The sequence below is a fragment of the Rhinolophus ferrumequinum genome, chromosome 12, assembly GCF_004115265.2.
Source record: "Rhinolophus ferrumequinum isolate MPI-CBG mRhiFer1 chromosome 12, mRhiFer1_v1.p, whole genome shotgun sequence".
Lineage (NCBI taxonomy): Eukaryota > Metazoa > Chordata > Mammalia > Chiroptera > Rhinolophidae > Rhinolophus > Rhinolophus ferrumequinum.
The window spans coordinates 73157597-73183184 of record NC_046295.1 but is presented as its reverse complement, the minus strand read 5'-3'; the positions used below and the strand labels follow the sequence as shown (position 1 = coordinate 73183184).

Below are 25588 nucleotides of genomic sequence, written 5' to 3'. Positions count from 1 at the left end.
AAAACTGGTACAAAATATACTGCTTTAAATGAAGCCCATGTGCCAGGTTCTCAAATGGAAAAGAGAAGCCCCTTATTTGGGGTTTATCCTAGGGGCAAATGGCATAAAAATGCACACAGCAGTCTACTCATTGTGAAACTAGTCCACCAAATGCCAAGGGATTCAAACAGGCTGTGGGAAAATATGCCTTGCTTTTGCCGATGGAGAAAAACTGTTTCCTCTTTAGTAATGAGTTAACTAAACCTGAACAAATGTCAATGTCAACAATCCTTCATAAAACATACCAAGCATCTAGCTATTTCTAATATCCTCCCCTTGTTAAACGGCATTTGCCCAGAACCGGAGCTCATAAACATGCCCTTCTATTTTAACAAAGCATTGTCTTCATAGCTAAGACAATAGCCTTGATTCTCCTTGATGAGACTGTATCATATTCAGGACATCATCCAACAGCCTGACACTCCTGTTTCAAGATAAAAAAGGAAAGTGATATTCCTCTCTTCTCCAGTAATTTCTCTAGCCTTTTGGGTAATTATGTTCCCTGGGTCATAAATACTTCACAGTTGTGGGATTTGAACTAACTTGAAAGCCTATGTTCTTTCTTAATCAGTAAACTCTTTAAACCTTCAAAGACATTGCCAAACTCTTTCCAAACAGCTTTACTGACATATATTCCTACTTATTTTTAATACATTATTACGCAGCTCAGAACCATGGATTCCTGACAAAAGGACAAACTCCATGGTGAGACCTTACACTACAGCAGCTATTGCCTGCTGGCAGCTTCCAGGCTGAAGTGCATGGAGAGGGGGCAGACACAGAGCTGAGGGTGGGGAGTGTCTCCCTGAGCTGGGGAAAGAGGGAGCAGAATTTGAGGAGGGCAAGGTAGCTAGATTTGTAGGTCAGAATGCTGAGAGAAAAAACTAAAGAGAGAGAGCACAGAGCCATCTAGAGGGTTCCCCATGAATCATGAATCATAAAAAGAAAAATGATGCAGTGAACTTCATCAAAATAAAAAACATTTACTATGCAAAAGCCACTGTTAAAAACATGAAAATGTAACCCATGGCTAGGACAGCATACCTAAAAAATCTGTCTGATAATGGAGTTGTATCCAAATTATAACTCTTAAAGTAAATAAGGAGACAAACAACTGATTTAAAAAGGGGTGGTGGTGATAAAACATTGAATAGATACTCCGCAAAAGATACCAAGATGGCAAATAAGCACATGAAAAAAAACTCGACATCATTACTTATCAGGGAAATATAAATTAAAAGCACAGTGAGATTCCACTATACATCCAGGATATCAAGTGTTGGCAAAAGGTGTGATACAACTGGAACTCCCATACATTGCTGCTGGGAATGCAAAATGGTACAAATACTTTCAAAACAGTTTGGAAGTTTCCTGTAAAGTTAAACATACACTTACCATACAATTCAGTGATTCCAATCCTAGGTATTTATCCAAGAGGAATGAAAATATGAATATGTGCAAAGATTTTAACTCAAATGTCCATAGCAGCTTTATTCATAAAAACCCAAACTGGAAATGATACAAATGTGCTTCAATGGGTACGTGGATAAATTGTGGTACCTCCATATAGAGGAATATTACTCAGCAACAAAAAAGGGAAAACCTATTGATGCAAGCAACATGGATGGATTTCAAAAGCATTATACTAAGTCAAAGAAGCCAGACACAAAAGACTATTACCTATAATTCCATGAACATGAAATTCTAGAAAAGGCAAAATCGTAAGTTACAGAAAGAAGGTCACTATTTGAAAGAGGCTGGGGTTAAAGAGAGAAGGCTGATTCTTAAGTGACATGAAAGAACTTTCTGAAGTGATGAAAATATTATCCATCACATCTGTAGTTAAAATGTATTGACCATTCACTTAAAATTGATGAATTTTATTGTACATAAATTACATATGGAATTTATTTCCAACTACAATGGAAAAACAAAAAAGGATACACATACAAATAAAAAAGAGAATGAGAATGACTCTAGCCCTTTAGATTAAGAGTTCCCTGTACTACTTTAAGTACATATACCTAAAAGATGAAAATGATGTAAATCCATTTACCTCAAGGCCTTAGATTCAGAAAGCTGGCTCCGTCTCTTACTAGTTAAACAACTTTAGGTAAGTTTCTTATCTTCTCTGGCTAATATCATCCAACTTCTAGAGTTGTAGTGAGGGTTACATTAGCTGTACATATAAATTATAAATACATAAAGAGCTTCTAGCAGTGTCTGATGTGTATATAGAAAACACTTGATGAAAGTGAAAGGAAGCCAAGTCTCCAGCAAGCTGAGAGCTGGGGCTGTCCTCTGATCACACACACAGATACACAGAATACACACACCCGTGGTACCCAGAATATATATTATTTTTAGTTTTGTATATCTTATCTTCTCTATAAAACTATTCACGAAGAGGCAGACACTGTGATTCAATTTGAAACTTCCATGGAGCCCAGCACAAGGCACCACACACAGGCAGTGCTGGAGAAGGATACCTATGAGAAGTCCAAATGCTTCTTTGGGATTAAGCCTTAGCCATGCTGATGTGGTCAACAGCCCCGCCCAAACCAGCGTCTCTAATGCTAATGGTTAATTCGAGACCCACGTGGCTAAGGCACCGAACTAAATCAGGAAAGAACCGTATTAACCGAATCATTTAAAAGACATTCCAACTAAATACCTAAAAACCCAAGAATGCTGTAATGATTGACTCATAAATAACTTAAAAACTGTGTAAAGTGCAGGCAAGAGAAAATAACTGTCATGAGAAATAGAACAGAGTACAGACTTTTTGAATCTTTTAGTTCAAAATGTAAAATAAATCATCCTGCAATTATCAAAATAACAAGGAAAGGGGTCTATAGCAGTAATATATGCTTTATTATTGTGGGTTAAGGTATTTCTTTTTTCATCTTAGGATATGTGAATTCTCCTGAACTCAGTTTTAATTTTAACAAACACACAGAATGTGAAATAGCAATACAGAGGGAACCACAGGCATAAATTATTTGCTCGGGAATTAAGAAATCTTTACCATTAATAAGTATCTGTTTCACAAAAAGCTCAAACAACAAACATTGAACCATAAACAGTACCAGCTTCAATTCTGAAACTGCAGCATGATAAAAACTTATCTCAATCCTAGTATCATTGAGAAAAAACTATATACTGATGTCATTAAAAATGTTTCTGCTTATAAAACATGCTATTAAGAAAAGACATAGGGAAGCAGTACCTATATCTATAAAAGAATTATATACTTTTTAGAATATATATATAACTCAAAGGAAAATACGATCTAATAAAATGGACAAAATTTGAGCAGACATTTCATAAAAGAAATTACACAAATGACAAATAAGCAAATGAAAAGGTAGTTACCAGGGCAATGTCAATTAAAACCGCGAGACAGCCAGCCACAATGTCTGCCAAGGAGAGCTATTTCTTGTGCAATGATAAAGAGGGCTACAACAGGAACACTGAAGAGAGTAATTGCAGACTTGAAAAAAAATCAGAATTATTAATTTCAAAGTACTGAAGGATGATGACCCAAAGCAGCATTAAGCAGTTTCTAAAAGGTCTGGAACTTAAAAAAAAGAAAGAGGACTTATCCACTAAAACAATGAATATGATAAATTTCACATTGACAAACTTTCTAGACATGTTATTGACCTGTATTTGGGACGCAGCTACAAGAAATTATTCTGAAAAAACTGTAACTTCCATGCTTGAATTATATCTCCATGTGAACGATATCTTCACTTCTAAACAGAATTCTGATTTTTTAAATGTCAGATGAATTTAGGAATTCTATAAAACAACAATGGGAGTTCTGAAACATGCTAAGAATGATAGATTGTGGCTTAAGACAAACATGAAAGTTAGAAAATTATATTAAGAACTGAGAGGAATATAGAAAGCTTTAAAATATTTTATGTCAATTACATGTCATATCACAATGATGATGAAGATACTTGAAAAGGATAGACAGTTATTAGATATACATGATTTGGAAACTCAAACACACAGGGGATGGAAAAATAACAAAAAACTGAAAATATTCTATAACTGATGAGTTCTCACCAATCTGCCATCCCTCATCCAACGATTATAGGATTAAGAGGTAAAATGGCCTTGAAAAAATTCACATGCTGAATTTTTGATGATTTCAAGAATGAGAATAAATTGAGTTTCATGTGAATCACTCGCTTAAAATATGTGGTCTTAGGAAATATGCTGAAGAATTTGGGAATAAATCCATTTGACTTGCCAGAGGCCAAGCTGTACAAAAATGATCCATAAATTCTAACAATGACAAATGTAGTAAATTCCTATCAGAATAATGACATCACTAAATTTGAAAAGATTCTGAAAACAAATCACAATAACATTATGGATGATTCCTTCCTAAGAGAACATTGCAAAGAGCTTTTTGCAAAACATCCAAACCCAAGTGCTTGTCAAATTAAGGTTTATGCAACAATACAGAAGTCTTTTATTTCTAAGGAGTTAACACAGATGTAGCTGATACAGGGAGTGGCTGACCTGGCACATACTGGATAGCACTATTTATGGCGAGATTGATTAAGTCAACCATATACATCCTCTCTCAACCAGACTGCCATTGGTAAAATGGCTTAACACAGACAGTCTTTTACAAATGTACTTAAGGCAGTTGTATAGAGATGTAAATTAAAAGAACAGGGAATGGCAAAACTACTGTCAGTTGGTACGTCCTGAAAATTATTGAATTTATGACAGAAGTATTTTTTTTTTTTTGATCAGCTGGTTTTATGTTTTGGCCTCATTTAATGCAAGAAAAACAGCTTTAATCTCCAAAAGAAAACTAAAATGCCGTATGATTATGTAGTATTAATATCTTGAAATTTTTTTCTGTTAAGAATCAGATAGTAAATTTTTTAGCTTTGTGGGCCATTCATTGTCATGATTACTCAACTCCCCCTTCGCAGAGCAAAAGAAGCCATAGACAATATGTAAATAAACAAGCATCTGTATTCTAATAAAACTTTATTTACAAAAACAGGAAGCATGCTGAATTTGGCCCCCAGGCCACAGTTGTACCACGTCCTCCTCTAAATATACAACACAATAATCTGTCATGGGCAGCATGACTAGAGAGAAGATTTTTTAATGATTTTAAATACACTGACATGCTACTTCTGATTAATTTCACACATTTTAACTGCAGAAATTCTGTCACAAATAAGCTGCAGTAACTTGAAACATATATTCTTTTGAACACATGCCTTTTTCATATAATAACAAATGTTAAAAATGTTTGCTACATTCTACAAAAGTCAATTCTCCAAGTCTGTATGCAGTATTTCTGTATCTCCTATGTAGTAAAGGTTTAAATGAAACCCTGTAATTATAATGGTACACTGTCCCTTATGTTTTAAGCAACACAAACAGTATATACAGCTCAGAAATTATAAACATACACACTGAAACGAATTAAACTGGCTAAAGTAAGAAGACAATACCAAATGTTGGTGAGGATATGCAACACCTGGAACTCGTCAACTGTTGCTAATGGAAGTGTAAAACAAAAAACCACTTCGATGAATTACAAGGCAGTTTCTTATAAAGTTAAATGCAGGTCGACTCAGGCCCAGCAATTCCACTTCTAAGTATTACACAGGAAAAATGAAAACATATGTCCAAAAGAAACAAAACATGTACAAGAGGGGCAGCCGGATAGCTCAGTTGGTTAGAGCACAAGCTCTGAACAGCAAGGTTGCCAGTTCAATCCCCACATGGTATGGTGGGCTGCGCCCCCTGCAACTCAAGACTGAAAACAGCAACTGGACTTGGAGCTGAGCTGCGCCCTCCACAACTAGATTGAAGGATGACTTGGAGCTGATGGGCCCTGGAGAAACACACTGTCCCCCAATATTCCCCAATAAAATAAAATAAAATAAATTGGCTACATACTGTTAGGATTCCAACACTATGACATTCTGGAAAAGGCAAAACTTAAACAAAAAAAAAAAGTACAAGAATGCTCACAATAACCTTATTTGTAATAGTCAAAAACTAGATATCCCAAATGTAATGTCCATCAGTAGAAAAAGTGATAAACAAATTGTGATATGTTCATTTAATAATACATACATTATTGGAAATAATTTCATTAAAAATTGTACTCTAAAATATCAGCACTTTTTAAATTTATTCACTAAACAAATGCTGAGAATTAACATCTACACTGAAATCCAAATCTTTTTTATTTTCCCTTCCCATACTCCTGCCAAATGGGATTATTCACTGTTCCGCAAATATAACCCAACATTAATGATATACCTTATTGCATTTTAAAAGGAAAATCTAGCTTTCTGTTTTCTTAGTATAACAACAAACCTTTTCTATGTTTTGCTTCCTTCTAATAATACTGGGAAAATATTAAAAGATAATTTCATAACTCAGAATAACTGTAGCTGATGTTAGGCGGGCATCTGCCTATCTTTTTACATAATTATTCTTGGGTTTACACTGCTTTGAAAATTAATTTTTATTAACTGCAAAATGTTGTGAGCATCTTTTCACATTATTTGACAGTTACTCTACCCAGCATTTTTAATACACAGTAACTTGTCACATGGCTATACCATAATTTACGATGCCAAATCTCCGACTCTGAAATATTCAGGCTGTTCTACTCCTCTTGCTTTAAACAAGGCTGTAAAGCAGAGCCATGATTCTTAAGGGAGAGGAGATAATTTCCACAATCACTCTATTCCCCCCAAAGATCTAGTATAATGCTTGTGTTTGAATTTTGAATTAGATTGTCAATTTGTCTTCCAGAAAAATTGCATCAATTTAGACACCACACTGGTAGAATCCTTACAGCAATTATCCTGCTGGCTTGGAGCAGTCATTTATGTACTTGTCTTGCTCTCCTTCCTTCTAGCCTATATATAACTAAAAATTGTATGTGCATATAAAGATCTGCATATAAAGTTCACTGACCCCACCCATTCTAACTCCAACGTACTGTTTGCTGCCCCCACTTGCTGGCTGGCAGCTGAGAGGGCCCAGCAGCAGTAACACCCACTAGCAATGAGCACACCTGTGCCTTGGTTTCTAATACAATTTACCAACAAAAGGAACCAGGGCTCCTTAGAAAAATGGTTGATTCTAGGTCTGGGGTAGGAAATATACAAGATGAGCCTAGAACTATCTACAAGTGCCAGAGAGTCAGGAAGTGCTCCCCAGACCCCCACCACAAAGAAAACAAACCCACAACAATGGGAATGTGTCAAAGGGACACAGAGTCAAGTGAAAGAGTTCCCAATGGCCAAAGCTGGAACAATTTGAGCAACAAAATAAATGAAGTAGTACTGGATTATAATCTAAAGTATAAAATAAATACCCATGCGTCTATGCTTATATAAATAAATGACTGAATAAATAAATCAATGAATGGGGGAGGGGAGACAAATCTCATTACATAGCCTGCTCTCACAGAAGGAGCCCTGTCCTGTGTGGAGCCCACACACAGTGACTTCCTTTGGAAGAGAACAGTATGGAAAGTGGGAAAAAGAGTAACGTTTAACAGTGGAGAAACCTGACAAACATGACCTCAGCCAGAAATCAAAGTCATCAACAGTGGTAAGTCACGTTGACAGTATGTACCCTTGACATGAGGTGATGAAAATAATACTTTACCTATGTATTCTTCCCCCAAACTCATACACCTCGTGAGGAAAACATCAGACAGATGCCAGCTGAGGGGCATTCTGTAAAATACCTGACCAGCATGACATAAAACTGTCAAAGTCATCAAAAACAAGGAAAGTCTAAAAAACTATGACAATCAAAAGGACCCTAATACTCTGGATGGTATCTGAAAAGGAAAAGGGACATTAGGTAACAACTAAGAAAATCTAAATAAAGCTCTGACTTCTGTTAATAATAATGTATCACTATTGGTTCATTAATTACAACAAATGTACCACATCAGTGTAAGATGCTAACAACAAACAGTTGCAAGGTATATGGAAACACTGTACTATTTTCACAGAAAATCTAAAACTTCCGGAAATCGAAAACTGTTCTTAAAAATAAAGTTTATTAAAAGAGAAAAAGGTATCACCTCCTTACTATACAGAAATTTAGGCTCAGTGAGGTTAAGCCACCCAAGTTCACATACCAGTAATGATTTGCACTTATTAGGCAATCAGTCAAATGCTGGACTGAATCTGTGGAATGAAATTGGTGAAATGAACACTGTGGGTATAAACTCAACACAAATCAAAAGTAGGTTCTGTTCATGTGATTGATTTCTAGATGATTCTTTCTTGGTCCCGATTCTTACGCTCTTTTAGCGTATTGATAAAGCAATGGTGAGGCTTTGTTACTGTTTAATAAGGCCCTCCTAATAATTTGTGCAGAGAAAAATCTAAGGAAATGATAATGTTTGTGCTGTTTTCCTCTCCCCATCTTGGTTTTGAAAGTCGTCCATTAGTTCAAATCACAGTGGTACCACATTCTGTAATTTTTCTGGACGACTATTTTTATATCTGACTGTGAGAATTGGCCCACTGGGTAACTTCTCAGGATTAACAAGGTACTGGGAACTGGCGGAAACCCTTTGAATACACACCCTTTGTAAACTCAAGTTGAAAAATAGAAAGCTAAGAATGGCAGGAAGAAAAAGAAAGTACCTAAACAAAGAATATGCGGTGGAAGGCTGCCATGAGAAATCACCAGCATAGGGAAGATTATTATTTCCAAAGTAGCTTACTGCCTGAAGAAAAAGTTAGATCTTCTTAAATCTAATTTGAAATGTTACACATTTCTCTCTCAAAAGCCATCACGTAATAAGAAAACAGAATAAAACAGAAACACCACCAAAACCCCACTCTAACCCATTATACCATATCCCATCTTTAAAATATGCTTCATAGAAATAAAATAATCTTTTGGTTACAGTTTGCTCTTAAAAAGTCAGCTACAGCTTGTCAGAAGTAATTTTGACAAATTCACTTTGACAGACTTAAAAATAATTAAGCAACATTGTTCTAAGCCCCTTATACACAGACAGATCACACAGATCTATCTATCTATCTTAACCCTCTGAGCTGGGTTCTAGGATTTCTCCCATTTGACTAATGATGAAAAAAGTTAAGTCACTTGGCTAGAAAGTGAGGAGCTGAGACTGGAACCCAACTGGTTTCTTCCTAGTCCACAATCTTAACTCAAATAAATACATTATAAAAGTGAAGAAATTCTCTTACCAGTAGTCAGTGGCACTTATAACTCCCTATATACGTATATCTTTTAAAAATGCTTTGTTTTCTAGACTCTTATAAACTAAAATTGACACGACCCAAACTTTGAAATGTGCTTTTTCTTTTTACTCATATGAAAGAAAGTGCTTTCTTGGATGAAAGCTGTTCAGTGTTTATGAAAAAGCAGAAATCACTAAGGCTTTAATGACATGTAGACAAGAGAAACATACGATACTCTCAAACCTAAAAACAAGTGAAAAAAAAATCTGACATGTGGCTCTCCTATAAATTAATTTTAAAAAAGGCATTTTCTGTAAATGCTAGGTGGCCTCCAACATGTATCTTAATTATTTCAGATAAAAACAATAATCAGTAATCTTTTAAATATTCTGGGTTGGAATGTTTTGAGATTCTGTTAAAAAACAAAACAAACAAAACAAACAAAAAAAACAACTGCTACTGAAACCTTATATTGCATAGTGAGGAAGGTGAGGACAGCTAGCATATGACACAGTGTCTCTTTCAGAAATTCTGTTTTTCCTAAACAAATATGGGTATTTTTTTCCCCCACAGACAATGCAATGACTAAACGTTTTCTTTCGGCCTCCAGGAAGCTCAGAACCAAATCCACAGCCCAATCAAACCACACGAGATCTCATGGCTGTATATATGTGTATTATCTTCCTGTTCCACCTGTTTTCCAAATCTCTTTCTTATTTACATTTTCTTATTTTGTTGCATGATAAGTATTCTAATAAAATACCTCAGTACCTTCGTAGTATGAGGTAGTGTATTTGTATAAAAAGCTCCTATCAAGTCCATTTTAACAAGAATTCTATAAATAAATATCTTATTGATGGGTTCACTTACCACTGACAATGCAAAAAACATCTTTATCTTAAATTCAGATTACAAGAACATAAAACGTGTACCTATGCACACATATTCTGACTTGTCCCTACTATGTGACTAGCACCACTTGTCCCTACTACGTGACTAGCACCACTGCTCTTCATACCAGTTTCCTTTCAATCTGTGGTGCTGTTCTTCCACACCAATGCAAAAGCAGGGATTTGTGGGTAGACACTGCTTTGTATATTTATCTTGGTGATTTGCTCTTGGAGGCAAAAATCGTAATTCCGGTAAAATGTCACTGAATAACGCTTAATAAGAGACTTCAAAAGCTGAACCAAAAAGAGACTAGAAATTGATCTTTAACATATTTAGATAAATGAAATATTGTGTAGGTATTCAGTAATTAATGCTTTAAAATTTCCATTCCAAACACATCAAACACATGCTCCAACATGTCAAACAGAGAGCAAACTGGAATAGATTCACATAAACATGGAAGTCACTGAAGGCATTTCAGAATCTGGCCACAACAATGTGAAAACTGGACTTGGACTTCCGGCAAAGAATGGAGAAGACAAAATTTAGGTGCTCTACCTACATCACACAACATGACGGACAGAACGGTAACTGTGGGGTCAGGTGGTTCTGTCTCTGAATACTGCCTCCTCCACTTCAACCGTGTGACCTTGGACAAATGTCTTAACGAGTCTGAGCCTTCATGACCCTATCGGTAAAATCTACGTGGGGTCCCTTCCTCAGAGTTTCTGAGAAGCAAATAAGGTACTAAATGGAAAGCAGGTAGCATAAGGCCTATACATAAGTGGTAGCTCTTTCCCATCAGACTTGAAATTTATGATGGTGGCTTGTTTCCAACCTTGGGAGAGAGGCCAAGGAACAAAATGTGTATTTGGCAGATTTTCCTATGTTTTGGGACTTAGTGCCCTGTTGGGGATCAGCAATTTTAGATAGTATGCAACTCAGAAATCCATTGTATTTTACCAACATCATAATTCATCTTACCCAAATGAAATTATGAAGAAGATAAATCAGGCAGCAGAAAAAAACTGACATAAAATACAAATGGTGCAATATGTGTTTTTTTAACCTATGAACCACACTAACCAAAACACTGCAGACAGAACTCAGTATGAAATATTTTTTTTTTTTTAAGATTTTATTGGGGAAGGGGAACAGGACTTTATTGGGGAACAGTGTGTACTTCCAGGTCTTTTCTCCAAGTCAAGGTGTTGTTCTTTAAATCTTAGTTGTGGAGGGCGCAGCTCAGCTCCAGGTCCAGTTGCCGTTTTCTAGTTGCAGGGGCGTAGCCCACCATCCCTTGCGGGAGTCGAACCGGCAACCTTGTGGTTGAGAGGACACGCTCCAACCGAGTCACCCGGGAGCTCAGCGGCAGCTCTGCTCAAGGTGCCCCGTGTTCAATCTTAGTTGCAGGGAGCGGAGCCCACCATCCCTTGCGGGACTCGAGGAATTGAACTGGCAACACTGTGGTTGAGAGTCCACTGGCCCCCCTGTGGTTGAGAGTGCACTGGCCCATGTGGGAATCGAACCGGCAGCCTTCCTAGTTAGGAGCATGGAGCTCTAAATGCCTGAGCCACTGGGCCGGCCTGCCAATTATCTTTTTTTTAAAAATCATTTCTCAGAGGCAAAATTCATCTGGGTTTCTCTCCCATCATTGCCTCATTTAGTAAAGAGCTCTTCTATTTCAAGACCATCAAATAACTATACCAACCCCCACTGGTACTAATCCTTATTTACTCTCTTTTTTGCCTTCCAAAAAAAAGAAAACAACTTACTCCAAACATGACAACTATGTACTATAATCAATGAACTGTCAAAGAATCTTTATTACAGAGAGCAGACTCAAAAAGCAGGCTCCAGAAACGTTTGTCAAGTAAGAACCTGTAATTTTACATATGCTTTAGCACTGCATGAGCAAACAGTTATATACGCATTATGTTGAATCTATAGCATACAAATGTAATAGAAAACTAGATGACTTCTTCAGAAAAGACAGCTCTTTAGCAAAATAATGTAATGCTATCACATTTCAATCCAAATATGGCATTATAGTGCCATTCTAAAAATAAATCTAAGTCCCATGTGACATGCGGCCTTTTAGCTATGCTCACTTCCTTTTAGGGCTCAAGTTTCCCACAGGAAAATTATTCAATGTTTGGCCAAATCATGTATAGATAAGGCATAAATGCTAACTGCACTGTCAACCTTTTCCTGCGTTGCTATTGTTGATTTGCCTTTACAGTAATCCATCGTGGAGAGGCCAAAGGAGCAGGAAATACTCAAGAACTGTTACCTGACAAAAGTGAACACTAACAGTGTTATTTTGAGTGAAAACATGGTAGAGGAGATAATTTATGAGTCAGCTAAATTAGAAGGCACAAAATTATTATACAGAAAGTCGTATTCCAAACAAATGTTTCTGATAACTGTGATGACTTACAAATATTTATTTCAATTGTATTTTTGCATTATTGAGCAAAACTGGGTATCAAATGCCCTTAGTACAGCTTAATACAGACTACTGTTTGACTTACATTATTTGCTTAAAAATTACATAAAGCATTATATATGCTAAAAATAAAATCTCAAAATCAATCTCATAATATATCACACACACTAATGATCAAGACCCACATTCCTCATGCTACATTTTTATATAACCAAATCCATCAAATCATGATTTTTTAACAAAACGTTTATGTTTTATAATGTTTAAAATACTGATTTACTTTACAAAGTTAGTTTCTTATGAAAATAAGTCTTACGTCAGAGATTTAAGTGTACCTATTAAGTACCAAACATATATACAGTTGCTGTAAAATGGCTATATTAAAATATGACTTTACAACTCTATAGAGTTCCCTGCTCTTACAACAGTTCAATGAGAATCTGTATTTGAATGCTATTGGTCACAAACATCTCCATCAGTTAATTGTTGAATTGCATTTAGAATTCTGTAAGAGGTCTGCATTCATATATACATTTACAGACTATATATATATAGATAGATAGATATAGATATATACACACACGTATTTATATATTTATATGTACATATATTTATATGTGTGTGTGTATATATATTTATTCTGGGTCTCAACATTTATTTCAGTTATATATTTTTATATAACTTTCAGGCAAAAATTATGTTTCCATGAGCCCCAATATAAAAGAAAAATGTTTCGGATTTTAATTTTTCTACTAAAGAACTCATCTTCAGAAACAATTATCAAGAAACAAATATTTAAAAGCTATCTTATTTCATCATTAACGGATAAAGCTGTAATTACGTCGATATTTTTCTATTAACGTAAAAACTTAAAAAATTATTAGCACACAAATATAATACCAACCAAAGTCTGTTAGTACCTATGCAGTAATGCCTTACTACACAGCAAGTAAGAGCCTTCCTAGAGTTCAATTATTTTTATGTTTTCCTTTTTAAAATTCTTAAGAAACAGCAACTTTAAAAAGGTACAAGACAAGCAGTGAGCTTCAATTTTTTTATGCAAAAGCTTTACCCTCTAACCTCACTAGAAGCACAAATACTACAAATACCAATGAAGGTGGGACCACCCATTTCATGTGTTTTTACTCTCCCTAACAAACATTTCTGAGGTGGCTATCAGTGATCAAGAGAGCTTTCTAACTAAGATTTTGCAAATCTTAATTTATTTGGTTCAAAGTACCAAAGGAAAGACTATTTTTACTTATTTTATTTAATACACACCAAAATCTGAACACTTTTCTTTTTCCCAAACCTACTGGAAATTCCCATTTTCTAAGCACTTGACAAATGCTGAACAATGCTTTGGACTTACTTTGGTGGCATGACTGAGTCTAAGGGAGTCTAAGACCCGGACTCTAGCCCTAGTTCTGAGGCAGACTAACTTAGTCCCTACTCTGGGTCTCCCTGTCCCCATTTGTGAAAGGAGGAGTCAGATGACGACCTTTAAGGGATCATCTAGCTCTGTCGCTTTGGGATTCTATATTTATGTCATTCACCTACTCAAAAATCGTAAGTCTATCTCCAATTCCTAATTAGAATCAAATCCCTTAGCATTTATTTCAGACCAGGTAGCTCCACTTTATCTTCTTGACCTTCGTCTCCATTATACCTCCCCTGGACATCTGTGGCTCACCACGCTGCCCTACTTGCCAGGAAGATGCAGCACCAGCTAACATGCTGAATGCTTACAGTGCCAAGCATGTGCTTAAGAGCGTCACGTGCATTAGCTCATTTAATCTTTGCAATATTTGTACAAAACCATGCTACTGGTTAAGAAAACAAAGGCTAAGAGAGATTGTGAACCTTGTTCTAGGTCTCATAGCTGGTAAAGTGATTCAAACCCAGGTCTGTCTGCCTCTCAAGAACTACTGCATATTATATGGTTTCTTTACACCTTTAAAAATGGCCCCTCTCTTAATCAGGGCTTTGAAACTTAGAATACCCTGTGCTACAATTTTATTTTTTTCCTAATACAACTCACTTTTAAAGTTCAGCTAAGGTTATACCTCTTTACTATTTCAGTCCCAAATTTCCTGTCCACCTCTAACCTGCTAAAGCTCTTACTGTAAGCCTCAATGACTTGTTTCTTGATGAAGTACACCTAATACATGCATCTTAATGCCCGAGAATTGTATGGGACTAATCCTCCTGCAGAACATCTATAAAAGCAGGACAAATTACATAAAACACCAGTATCTTCATAGAGGCAGGACTTGAGGGGTTTAGGACCCCAGAGAGGAAGCCCACTGAGCTACCCACATTCACCCAGGGCCTTTCGTCTGGGGATACATTCCGACTTGCAGCAGGTCCTACAGTCACTGGGAGACTGATCTCTGTGTGACAAAGACATAATAGCAGCAATCTTTTACTGAGTTTCTATGGTGCCACCATGCAAAATTTTACACTCTGAAGATGTAACAGTATCTAATTTTCTAACAAGGGAGTGAAACCATTTCACAGAATAAAAAACCAAGGACCAGAGATGCCAAAATCCATGCTCTTTTCACTACCTTCCTCTTTACCTCAGGAAAAAAGTGATCCAAGAGTATAAAGTAATCCCAGTAACAATGTAAAGAGCTTTACTATTAGTGTAACATGCATCTGGTCTTGAACCAATGCCTGTAATGTTGGTGTCATCTTCACTTAAAGACGAGTATCCTTCTGAAGTTCAGACAGATTGACGTTACCTAATAAATGGCCTGGAGTAGGACCTCATTTTGTTTTAACTTTATTTCCAGTGCTCTGTAGGCTACGATACACATCCGTAGTACGATGATGCTAACAATACACGATGTTACCATAATCTAAATAGGAATGGTTTCGATCCTGAAAAATATTATGTCATGAAGAAGGAGAAATTTTAAAAATGAAAGTCTTTTGAGTCAGATTCTGCTCCGCAGGAGCAATGAAGACAGAGACCCACAAATGCCTTTTTTATTTCTTTTCTTTTCTTTTTTGTTTTGGTTTAGCTATAAATAAATGGCTTTGGTAATGGGGGTTTCCCCAGTCTTTCTGGAAGAAATGTCAGAAATAAATCATACTGTTCAATGCTGCAACTTTTGCTTTCCTCCCAAAATACTGTCCTACTAATTCACTTCAACAAGTATTTGTTGAAAGCTAACAGACACAGAATTTACAGTTTTACTTTGAAAAGACTCTCGTAGTTTCTTTTTGTTGTCAAAAAGATTGTCAAAGTCAACACAATCTTTGGGTAACAAACCAATAAATCTTTCATTAAGTGACTACAGTCATGGTAATTTAACATAAAGATGAGCTTTTTACTTTGCAAAGGGCTTTCTCATGTCATATATTATTTGATAATTGTAGGTCACTTTATTAGGGTCTTTTGTCTATTGATTCTTTGGGTTTCATTGATTCTGTCTCGCTGGATACTTTATGTCAACCTCATTCAAGGAGGAGGAGGGAGATAAGGCAGTAGAAATCCTACTCTACCCAGGGCCTAGCCCATCTCGTATACTACTTTCTAAGGAAACTGACCTCACACACATCTCCTTACCTATGAATACCACACAGGACTTTGCATTTCTCTCGTGATATCATAATGCTAGGTCTTATATTGTAGATACTTGTATACCAGTACAGGCATACTCATTAGACACTTCACACACACACACACACACACACACACACGCTTGTTTGATTGCTTTCGTGTATTCCTTCCTATGATGTCAAAGAAGATGCTTTCCGGTATCTGCTATCTTCTCTTGGTAAAAAAACAAAATTTAAAAATCTAAAAAGATCCAAATAGATAACCTACAAGGCATAGCGACATATTGAATTAGGAAGCAAAAAGGTCTCACAGCCCCAAAACTCGGTTTCCACAACTGTAAAAGAGGGGTAATATCCCCTTTGCCTGTTTTCGTAGGAGGATAAAATGGAATGAATAGGAAACTGCTCGCGTATAGGGCCATAGGTAACACAGTGCTATGATGCTCTCATTTTCTACTCCAGTAACATGTTCTAAATCTATTCTTCCTGGTTTCCTTCTACTTCTGCTGAAATTTATGTGCTTTTGCCTAAATGTGGTCTATGCTTTTCATAAAAATTAATATACCTACGCAGTTATAAAGGTTGAGCAGTGCAAAACTTTACAATGAAAAACAGCAGATCTCTTACTTCTCCCACCCTGCTCCCTGCTCCCCAGGGGCAACCTTTTCATTTTTCAGCTATTTGTTCTTTATATTTCTGAACAAAATCTTTAAATTGTTATTATTTTTTCAGACGTCTAGTATGGGAGATGAGACTATAGCTCTGTGACGGTCCCCAACCTCAATGCCCCCGCCCCCATACTTCCCTGCCCATCATGACTTTCAACATAATTTTGCTAAATTTGAGTTAAACCAATACTGTTCATAACTGAATCACATTGTATATCATGATTAGATTTCTCTTTTTTTTGTTTCCTTTTTTTTTCTGAAGTTACTAATTGCCTAACTTTTTCCCCACTCCGTATGCTATATATCTGTCATCAATTCTTTCCCTACAGACCGAACAGAATTGTAAATTCCTCCCAATTATTTTTTCCTAAAGATGTAACTCTCAGTGCCCCTTTCCTTGGGCTTCCATCAGCACTAGGTGCTCTCTAAGTCTGCTGCACATCCGATTTTCTACTCGGTTTTTCCTTCCCCATCACCGTGGGAATTCTCTTCACCTCTCTCCTGTGTTGGAGTGCCTGTTTCCTGGGTTCTGTATCTTCCTCTTTCTTGATTTCATCCCTCATTCTACGGAAACATACCCCTTCAGTAACTTCCTGAGAAAGTATTTAAGGCAGGTAAATATTTGAGACCCTGCATGTCTCAAAACGGATTTATTTTACCCTCACACTTGAATGAAAAGCTTGACTGGGCATAAAGTTCTAGGTTAAAAATCACTTTGTAAAATTTTGAAATTACTCCTCATTATCTTCCTTTAATGAGAAGGGAAGTCCAATGCTATTCAGTGGGAACTTAGTATTTCCACTCTCCCATCCCTACTCCACACCAAAAAGCTTTTAGGATTTTTTTTTAAATCTCCAGTGTTGTGAAATTTTATAACAATTTGTTGTCAAAATCTTTTTTATTACATTAAGCTGGTCTTTTCCATTATAGAAACTCATACCCTTTGGTTCTGGAAATTTTTCTTGTGATATTTCTTTGAGAATTTCCTCCTTTCTTTTCCTCTATTCTGTTTCTGAAAATCATACCTAGTTGGGTATTGGGCCTCCTTTATTGAGCCTCTAATTGTCTTGCTTTTTATCTACTTTACTGTCTTTTGTTTTACTACCTGGCCTACTTCAATTTTATCTTCTAACTTTTCTGGTTAAAAAAATGTCTGATTATACTTTAAATTTCAAGAGCTCTTTCTTATTATCTTTCTGGGTTTTGTTTTGTTTTTTTCCCACCCATGGCATTCTACTCTCTTTTTTTAAACAACCACAATGAAACCTGGGAAAGAACAAATAAAGGAAAAGAGAAGAGACAGTGAAGAAAGGAATGACTGGAAGAATACAGAAGAATGGGGAAGTGGTGAGGGTGAAAGCTGAGGAGTTCAGGGTCAGCTGGGGGTCAGTGGGTCAAATTATTTTCAAATTTGTGTTGGTTCAGTCTAATTTATTTTACCAGTTATACAAGGTCACATGTGTCAATTTAAAAGTTTCTGTTAGGACACCTACGTTTTTGGATGCAAAATCTCTGAAAATGTTGGGTGTTTTTTTTGAAGTTTCCTTCAGTGATTTGCATTGTTTCTGTTTCGTCTGATTTCTTTTTGTTCTGGGTTCTACATTTTATGTGAGAAGACTTTCTCAAAAGACCAGTAATCTCTGGCTGACTGTTAATATTACAAAAGAAGGAATAAAAAAACTAATTAGTAATAGTAACCTAGATTTTCTGATTCTCAGTTCAAAGTTCATTTGAATCATATTGTGACACCCTTTTGTCTCCCAAATTGTGAAGAAGAGCCAAATGACTTATTTACAGTGTAAAAAATGTCTAGAATATTCCCGAGGTCTGAAAAATATATTAATAATATGTACATTTAATATAATAGTTTTCCTTCAATGTGAAATGGAAAAATTATGCAAAAATCAACACATAAACTGACTTATGAAGACTTTAAAAAATCTCATAGTGCCACAATTCTTCCATCCTTAAACTTTCCCAAATCTGCTCATATAACAATAAATTCTGGTTTGCCAATAATTTATTTAACACATCTTTTATGATACAAAAACACATAGTGAAATTAAAACATTTCCTACAACACCACTGTGCAGATTTTTAAATCAAACCTGAAAAGCTTAGAAAGCTCCCAGAAATCACTCTATTACCTGAGAGTCTGTAACCCTGTTGCTTTATTTTCAAGTTCAAAGAGGTGGACAATGCATTTATAGCACAAAAATTCAAGTTTTCCCAATCCTTAAAATCCTTAAAAAATTATTCAAGTAAAAAGGAAAAGCCAGTAAGAAAGGCTCAAAAATAAATTTATCCAGCAATAAAGCTTAAAGAAAACCCTTTCCAAAATGGAATTTAGGGTGAGTGAACAGGTCCATGAAAAATTCAAATATCCATTCAGGTGTAAGACAGTTCTTTCATTAAAGTGGAGCACTTGTTCTTTTGTTAATTGTTTTTCTGCTCTAAAAACAAAATGAAAAAAAAATACACCTCCACTGAAATAAATCATTGTATAAAAATACAACTAATTTACAAATACAACAATTAGTATTAGTCTTATGTTAAAATGTACTATGAAATAATTTCACCACAATCACCAAAAGCTTATGCTTCCTCTGATATCAGTCATATACCATATAAAGTTAAATGTGCCGTCTTGCCAACGCCCAAAGTAACTGAATCTAAAAATACACTTTTTTCTCATTCTGAACTAGTTAGATTGGTATTTAACCCAAACGTCATCAAATGTTGTATTAAATGTGCCAAGACGAAAAGGTTACTTAAATAAACTCTCCACATGTATCACATAGAAACTGCCCCAGCCACAGAAGATTGTATGATTTGCATCCAAGAATGTCCCCTTTCCCCCAACACACACACACACACACTCTACAGACAATGAACGTGAGAAGAGAACTGATACCTGGAAGAAACCTTAGAGTTTATACAGTCCAATGAAAACAAGATAAACTGGAAAGACATCTGATATTAAGCAAGTATCAGTTGGCAAGGGGCTGGGGAACTTTATTTTTCTTTAAATTACTATGTCTACTTAGTTTCTACTTCAGGTTTAGACTGAGTCACTGATAGAGATTCTAATATGAAAAAAATACACTGAATGACATCTAAATTTGGTATTAGGACAAAAATGTACAAATCTATTCACAAAAGTTCTTATTAAAAGAATTGTCTTTCCAGTTACTAAAAGATCAGCTTGTAGCCATTTCCAGGAAATCAAACAGAAATTTTCTCTATTTTCACAAGATGGAACCCTACTGGAGGAAAAAACTAGAAGGGCTCAGCCCTCCAAAAGTAAAATCTACTGATTTAACACAAATTTTCTATTAAAATTAAGTGTTTAAGAGTCCCATATTTGCTAAACTAAAAATTCTCAAGCAAACTGCAAACTTGAACAAGTTACATGCTCCTACATGAAAAAAAATTTTGCCACTTAAATAAAAGGGAAATTGTGTACAACTGGTTTTCCAGAATACAACAGAAAAGGTTTCCCACTTGCACCAGCAATTAAAGACACCACTAATATAACTTACAATTTCAAAATGAAGCCTAAATTTTGAAACGGCTTAGAATCAAATTTTCTAGCACTAAATATTAATATAAAGAGCAAGCAATTTTTGGGGAAGAACTCAGAATCTTACGTGTAAATTTCATACATTACTTACTCACTTAAAATAAAGTTTAAATAGAACACATTTGAGGTTAACATCAAATCGATATCTCAAACCTAAAATCATAAAGCTGCCCTTTATTTTAAAAGGGGTAGGAAGTTTTCTAATATCGTGATGGAAAACCAAAGCATATATGCCTATTTTATAAATACCCACGTCCTTTCTTGGACTAAAAAATCCACTTTCACCCAAGTCCCTTTGGTGTCTTTCATCTCACTGAACATCACTGTCTCATTCAGATTACATTTAGCCAAAGGCAGAGACCTTGTAAGTCCCCTGAAGACTTCCAAAACATTAAAACCAGGAGACAAGTAGAGGAAATACTCTCAGGCCTGAAGCTACTGAGAAATCCTCTCCTTTTAGAAAAATAAACCTCTTGCTCAAAAGATAAACATTTTTAAGAACAAAACATCACTACTACAAATACAAGGCATTCTCAATAATTCTACAGAATAAATAACAAAATCCTACAGATTTTGCTAGTACTTAGGCTTAAAAGAAAAAACAAAACTATAAAGAACTGCATGCCAAAGGATTTTTCCCAGAAAGAGAATAGCAATAGTAGAGATACAGATAAATTAGAATTTTTTCCTTTTCTCATCCAAATGTGAATTCCTTAACACTAACTAAAAGAATGCTTTTAAAAAGAATTAGTTGCTAATTTATTGGTTAATTCCATTTAACCACAAGAGAAGACCTCAATCTCTATTTTAAAAATGAACTAGTTAAGTGTACATTTTGCTGTAAAAGAGAAATCTGTCTCAATTAAAATATTCTCAACACACACATACACAAAGGCACGGGTAAAAATACTGTAACAGAATCATTTTCTATGCACACATTTCTTTAAATCTCCATGAAGCATAGCACAAAAAGAAGCTTGGTTTCTCATAAATTGTCTAATATTTGACTGTACTTTTGTATCATGGTTCATTGCAAAATTCTAAAATTAACGTTTTAAGTGTCCACATTATTCACTGTATTGAGACTTCTCTCAAGAGAATAAGACATAAAACATTTGGTTTCCTAAATGACAGTGCTGAAACTTGCAGTGTAGTTACACTTTGGCATACATAAATAAAATTTAAAAACCCTGTTAATTAATTCATCACTGTATTTTAATCGTCCCTGTTAAATCAATTGCATTTGAAGCCCACACAACTGGAAAGAACCCAGAAAAGCAACAAGAAAACGATGACTTTTTAAAATGCTGACGCTTTTCACACTCAGGTTCAGTCATGCCAGCTGGAGAGAGGTGTTGGATATGGCTTTATTCATTTTAAATCTGAGAACTGTAGTCATTTCCATGACATTACAAAAATTGGAACCAAGAGCAATTTATCTTCATGGTCCTGATTCTTCTCATTCAAAAGCTCTTCTTAGAAAATCATTTCTGCAAACTTAGAAGGCTTTTTGGATGGGTCATTTGTTTGCTATTGCTTAGAGTCAATTATTTTATTCCAGATTTTCTAGTGAACAGGAAGACAGATAAAAAGGATGGACACACACACACACACACACACACACACACACACACACACACACACACACACACTGACCCAGTATCTGAACCACTTCAGACATGGCATCCATTAGGGGGGCCTTTGCTCCTAACTGTGTATGGGTCCTTAGTTATAGTCTGACTTGCACAAGAAATACACATGGCCCCCGAGAGACGTTTCAGTCCCCTTTGGAAGACACTGTTGGAGAGACTATAAATGACACAGTTGCAGAAACTGTTACTAATAGCAAGCCAGGTGGTGAAGAAGGATGCGAAGCGGTTGCTGTGGCCAGTGGAGCTCTCCAACAAGAAGTAGATGATGTATGGCAACCAGAGGATATAAAACACACTAGTGATCCGGAATAGGACCATGGCGTAGCGCTTATCGGGACAGGCCTGCACCTCCCCAGTCTCCCCACTCTGGCTGCTGAACCGGGCTTGCCTTTCGCTGATTTCCTTTGTGTGCTGCTGACAGATGCGGAAGATGTTGAAGTAGGTGAAGCAGACAATGAGGGCTGCGGGGGCATATGACATCATGACGATGAACAGGGTGAAGTGGGGGTCGGTGTGCCAGGCCTCCGCACACCACCGAAACACATCTCCATGATATCCAGGTTTGCCCCAGTGGAAAAAGGAAGGCAGGAAGACCAAGGCGGAATACAGCCAAATCAGGAAAATACACAGGCGTAGTCTCCAGGGTGTGACCAGGGTGTTATAGGTTAAAGGTTTGGTGATGGCAATGTATCTATCGATGCTGATACAGGCCAGAGAGGTCATAGAGACACTCTTCAGAACCGATACTACAAAACCAAACACCTGGCAAGTCAAGGACTCCTCCACCGGGAGAGGGTAGTGGAGGAGCGATAAGGAAGGGACCAGGCAGCTGACTCCAACCAAAAGGTCAGCATATGCCATAGTCTGGATAAAATAACTTGTAGTGTGGTGGTTTAACAAAGGTGCACAGTGAAACACAAAAATCACGATGATGTTGCCAGAAATAATCAATACAGTCAGAAAGACAATAATCAACACTTCCAAAAGGCAAAAATTGACAGTTTCTGAATAGCCAAATGCCAAGAGGCAAAAAGGGCGGCTGCTCTGATTACCATCCAAGGTGGAGTTCATCTTGAGCTCAGGAGTGATCTCTCACTTCATGCTGCCGCTTGGCTGCTGCCAACAGTTCAAAGGAGCAGCGGCTGTCATTGCGGTCAGCTCTGTTTGTAATAACGCCCAGGCTCGCGATGCTGCTGCTCTGGTGCGTTGCCTGCAGCGCAATCCCCCTTTACTTCCTTGGAAGAGGCAGAGCCAGCAGCAGTTGTATAGCCAGTCCCAGACACGGCCATAGTGTCAAGTTTACCAGACACATAGTGCCAGGGAAGCAAGTCAAATTCTGGGCACAAGGTCTTCAGGCCAGTGAGGGTAGGGGCAGGGGCAGAGGAGAAGGGAGGAGGATTAGGAACTGCTGCAGTAATGAGTCTCCTCTGAACAGCTGATAGAAGAAAAGGAGAGAGCGTTTTATATTCTGCATCCCAATGCAAGAATCAAAGACTCTGGCTAGCTCAGGCTGCTATCACTCCTGCCACTCCATCCCAGCCCACTCAGTACAACTATTCATGGCTCCCCTCAGTAGCACCCCACATAACTGGTCCTTACTCTACAGAGGTGGCACAGCACCAGCAAGCTTTCATGATCAACATAAAACAAAATCAATCACAGTCAGATCAATCGACCCCTCTTTTCCTTTCACTGGAGCCTTTGGGGTAGAAAAGGAATCTGCTTATAGCGTTTCTGAAAACATTTTACCATAGTTACTACTAATAAAATTAGCTAAAATAACTTATTTTCATCGATTCCCATGTAATATTTTGCCTCTTTGAAAACATTTCAACAGCATTTGTCTGTCTAGCTAAATTTCAGAGTGTTACCTGTAATTCTGCATGCTGCAATCCAAACAAAAGCGACAGAACATCCTTAACAGAAAGCCTTGCAAAGCAGGAATGTGCCTCAGCCCCGTTTACTGCAGAACTGAGACACAGAGGGAGGGGATAAAGGAGTAGGAGGGGAAACAGGGAGACGAGGGGGCTTGGGAAAAGGAAGACGCAGGGGGAGGGGAAAGAAAAAGCCTGTCCGCGCACACACTCGGGCACCCTTAGTAGCTCATTAGAATTCATCACAGAGAGGCACTCCCCGACTTCCAGACTGCACAGTGGGGGAATAACTTAATACGCCTGCAGTGCAGTGTTTGAAAGCTGTTTCCTCGTCTGTCTGGAATCCCCTTTTTAAGAATTCAGACTGCTAGTAAGGAGAAGGGGTAGTAACTGGGACAGAGTGCCAGCTAGGAATTAGATTGAAACACACTGCCAGAGGGGTAATGGTGAAAGGAAATTCCTATTTTCTTGTTGCATTTTCCCAAGGAACAAAGAACAATGTTAACAATGCATGGCAAGTGAGGGATCGGAATTCAGCCGCACAAGAAGTTCTAGCTAGAAAGGCTAAATATTCAGCATTAATTTTCTCTCATGATCCACTGGATATTGGCCAATATTAAGAAAGATGACCAAAATACCAAAGCAAACTTAAAAATCAGTTTTTCAAGAGAAATATAAAGAAAATTTCACCTATTTTGAATACTGCAGAAATAGTACACATAGAGAAAAGAGGAATTACATTGCTTCGGTATTTAATACTATCCTATATTTTTGAGATGCCACTTCTGGTTTCTAGTTTGCTGAGAAGCAAACATATAAACAAAAAATGGAAAAGTGAAGGTGCCCATTTCCACCGGGCTTGAATGTATCTCAGAATACACAATCTTGTTTGTGCCTACTTAATAACAATGCAAACTGGAATAATACTGTCTGCTCTTCTGGTAATGCCATAAATGATGACAATTTTCAGCTAATTAGAAAATGTGTATTTTCAGTTATCTTTTCCTCTAGGTGTCACTGGACTCTCAATTCATCCTTCTAAATAAAGTTCCCCCGACCCAGCAGAGTAAAAGAAAATAAACAAATGCTGGTATTTGTAAGTATTGCAGAATGTCTACAAACCTGGGTGGAGATATATGTTATGTGATCCAACTTTTGTTTTTTATTTGTTTCATACACATGCTTTCTCATTGCAGGCAAATGGCCACCCATAATCAGAATTCCCATTAACTGCATTTTAAGATCTGAAGCACTATGTTCATCACACAAAGGCAAGAAACTCAAAAACCTATTGAGTATAAGTTTGATAGCCATATTTGACAGGTATTACTAGAAAACACAGCAAAGTGTGGCACAGTAAAAAGACCCATGGCATTGAACTCCCACGTGATTCAAATCTTTGCTCTAAAATTACTTAGCCTCTCTCAGCCCTAGTTTCACCATCTGAGAAATGAGGGTCATAACTGCCTATTTCATGAGGTTATTAAGAAATAGAGGAGACAGTCTGTACAAAAGGCTTAGCAATACTTAGCACATAGGGAGGATACAACTTTACTCACTTTCTTCTCATACAATTAAAACAACTTGTTTTCCTACCAATCATGTTGCATTGCT

General features: G+C 36.7%; 2 protein-coding genes across 4 annotated transcripts in view; both read right to left on the bottom strand.

Annotated features, from left to right (window-relative positions):
• Positions 1–25588, bottom strand: part of RABGAP1 (RAB GTPase activating protein 1) — a 145172-nt gene that overhangs the window by 36689 nt on the left and 82895 nt on the right. The window lies entirely within an intron of this gene.
• GPR21 (G protein-coupled receptor 21) lies at positions 21163–24232 on the bottom strand. The gene is made up of 2 exons (XM_033122375.1): positions 23972–24232; positions 21163–23535 (listed from the first exon to the last, which is right to left on the bottom strand). Exon 2 carries the CDS (start codon positions 23169–23171, stop codon positions 22122–22124), a length of 1050 nt encoding a protein of 349 aa, XP_032978266.1. The 5' UTR covers positions 23172–23535; positions 23972–24232; the 3' UTR covers positions 21163–22121.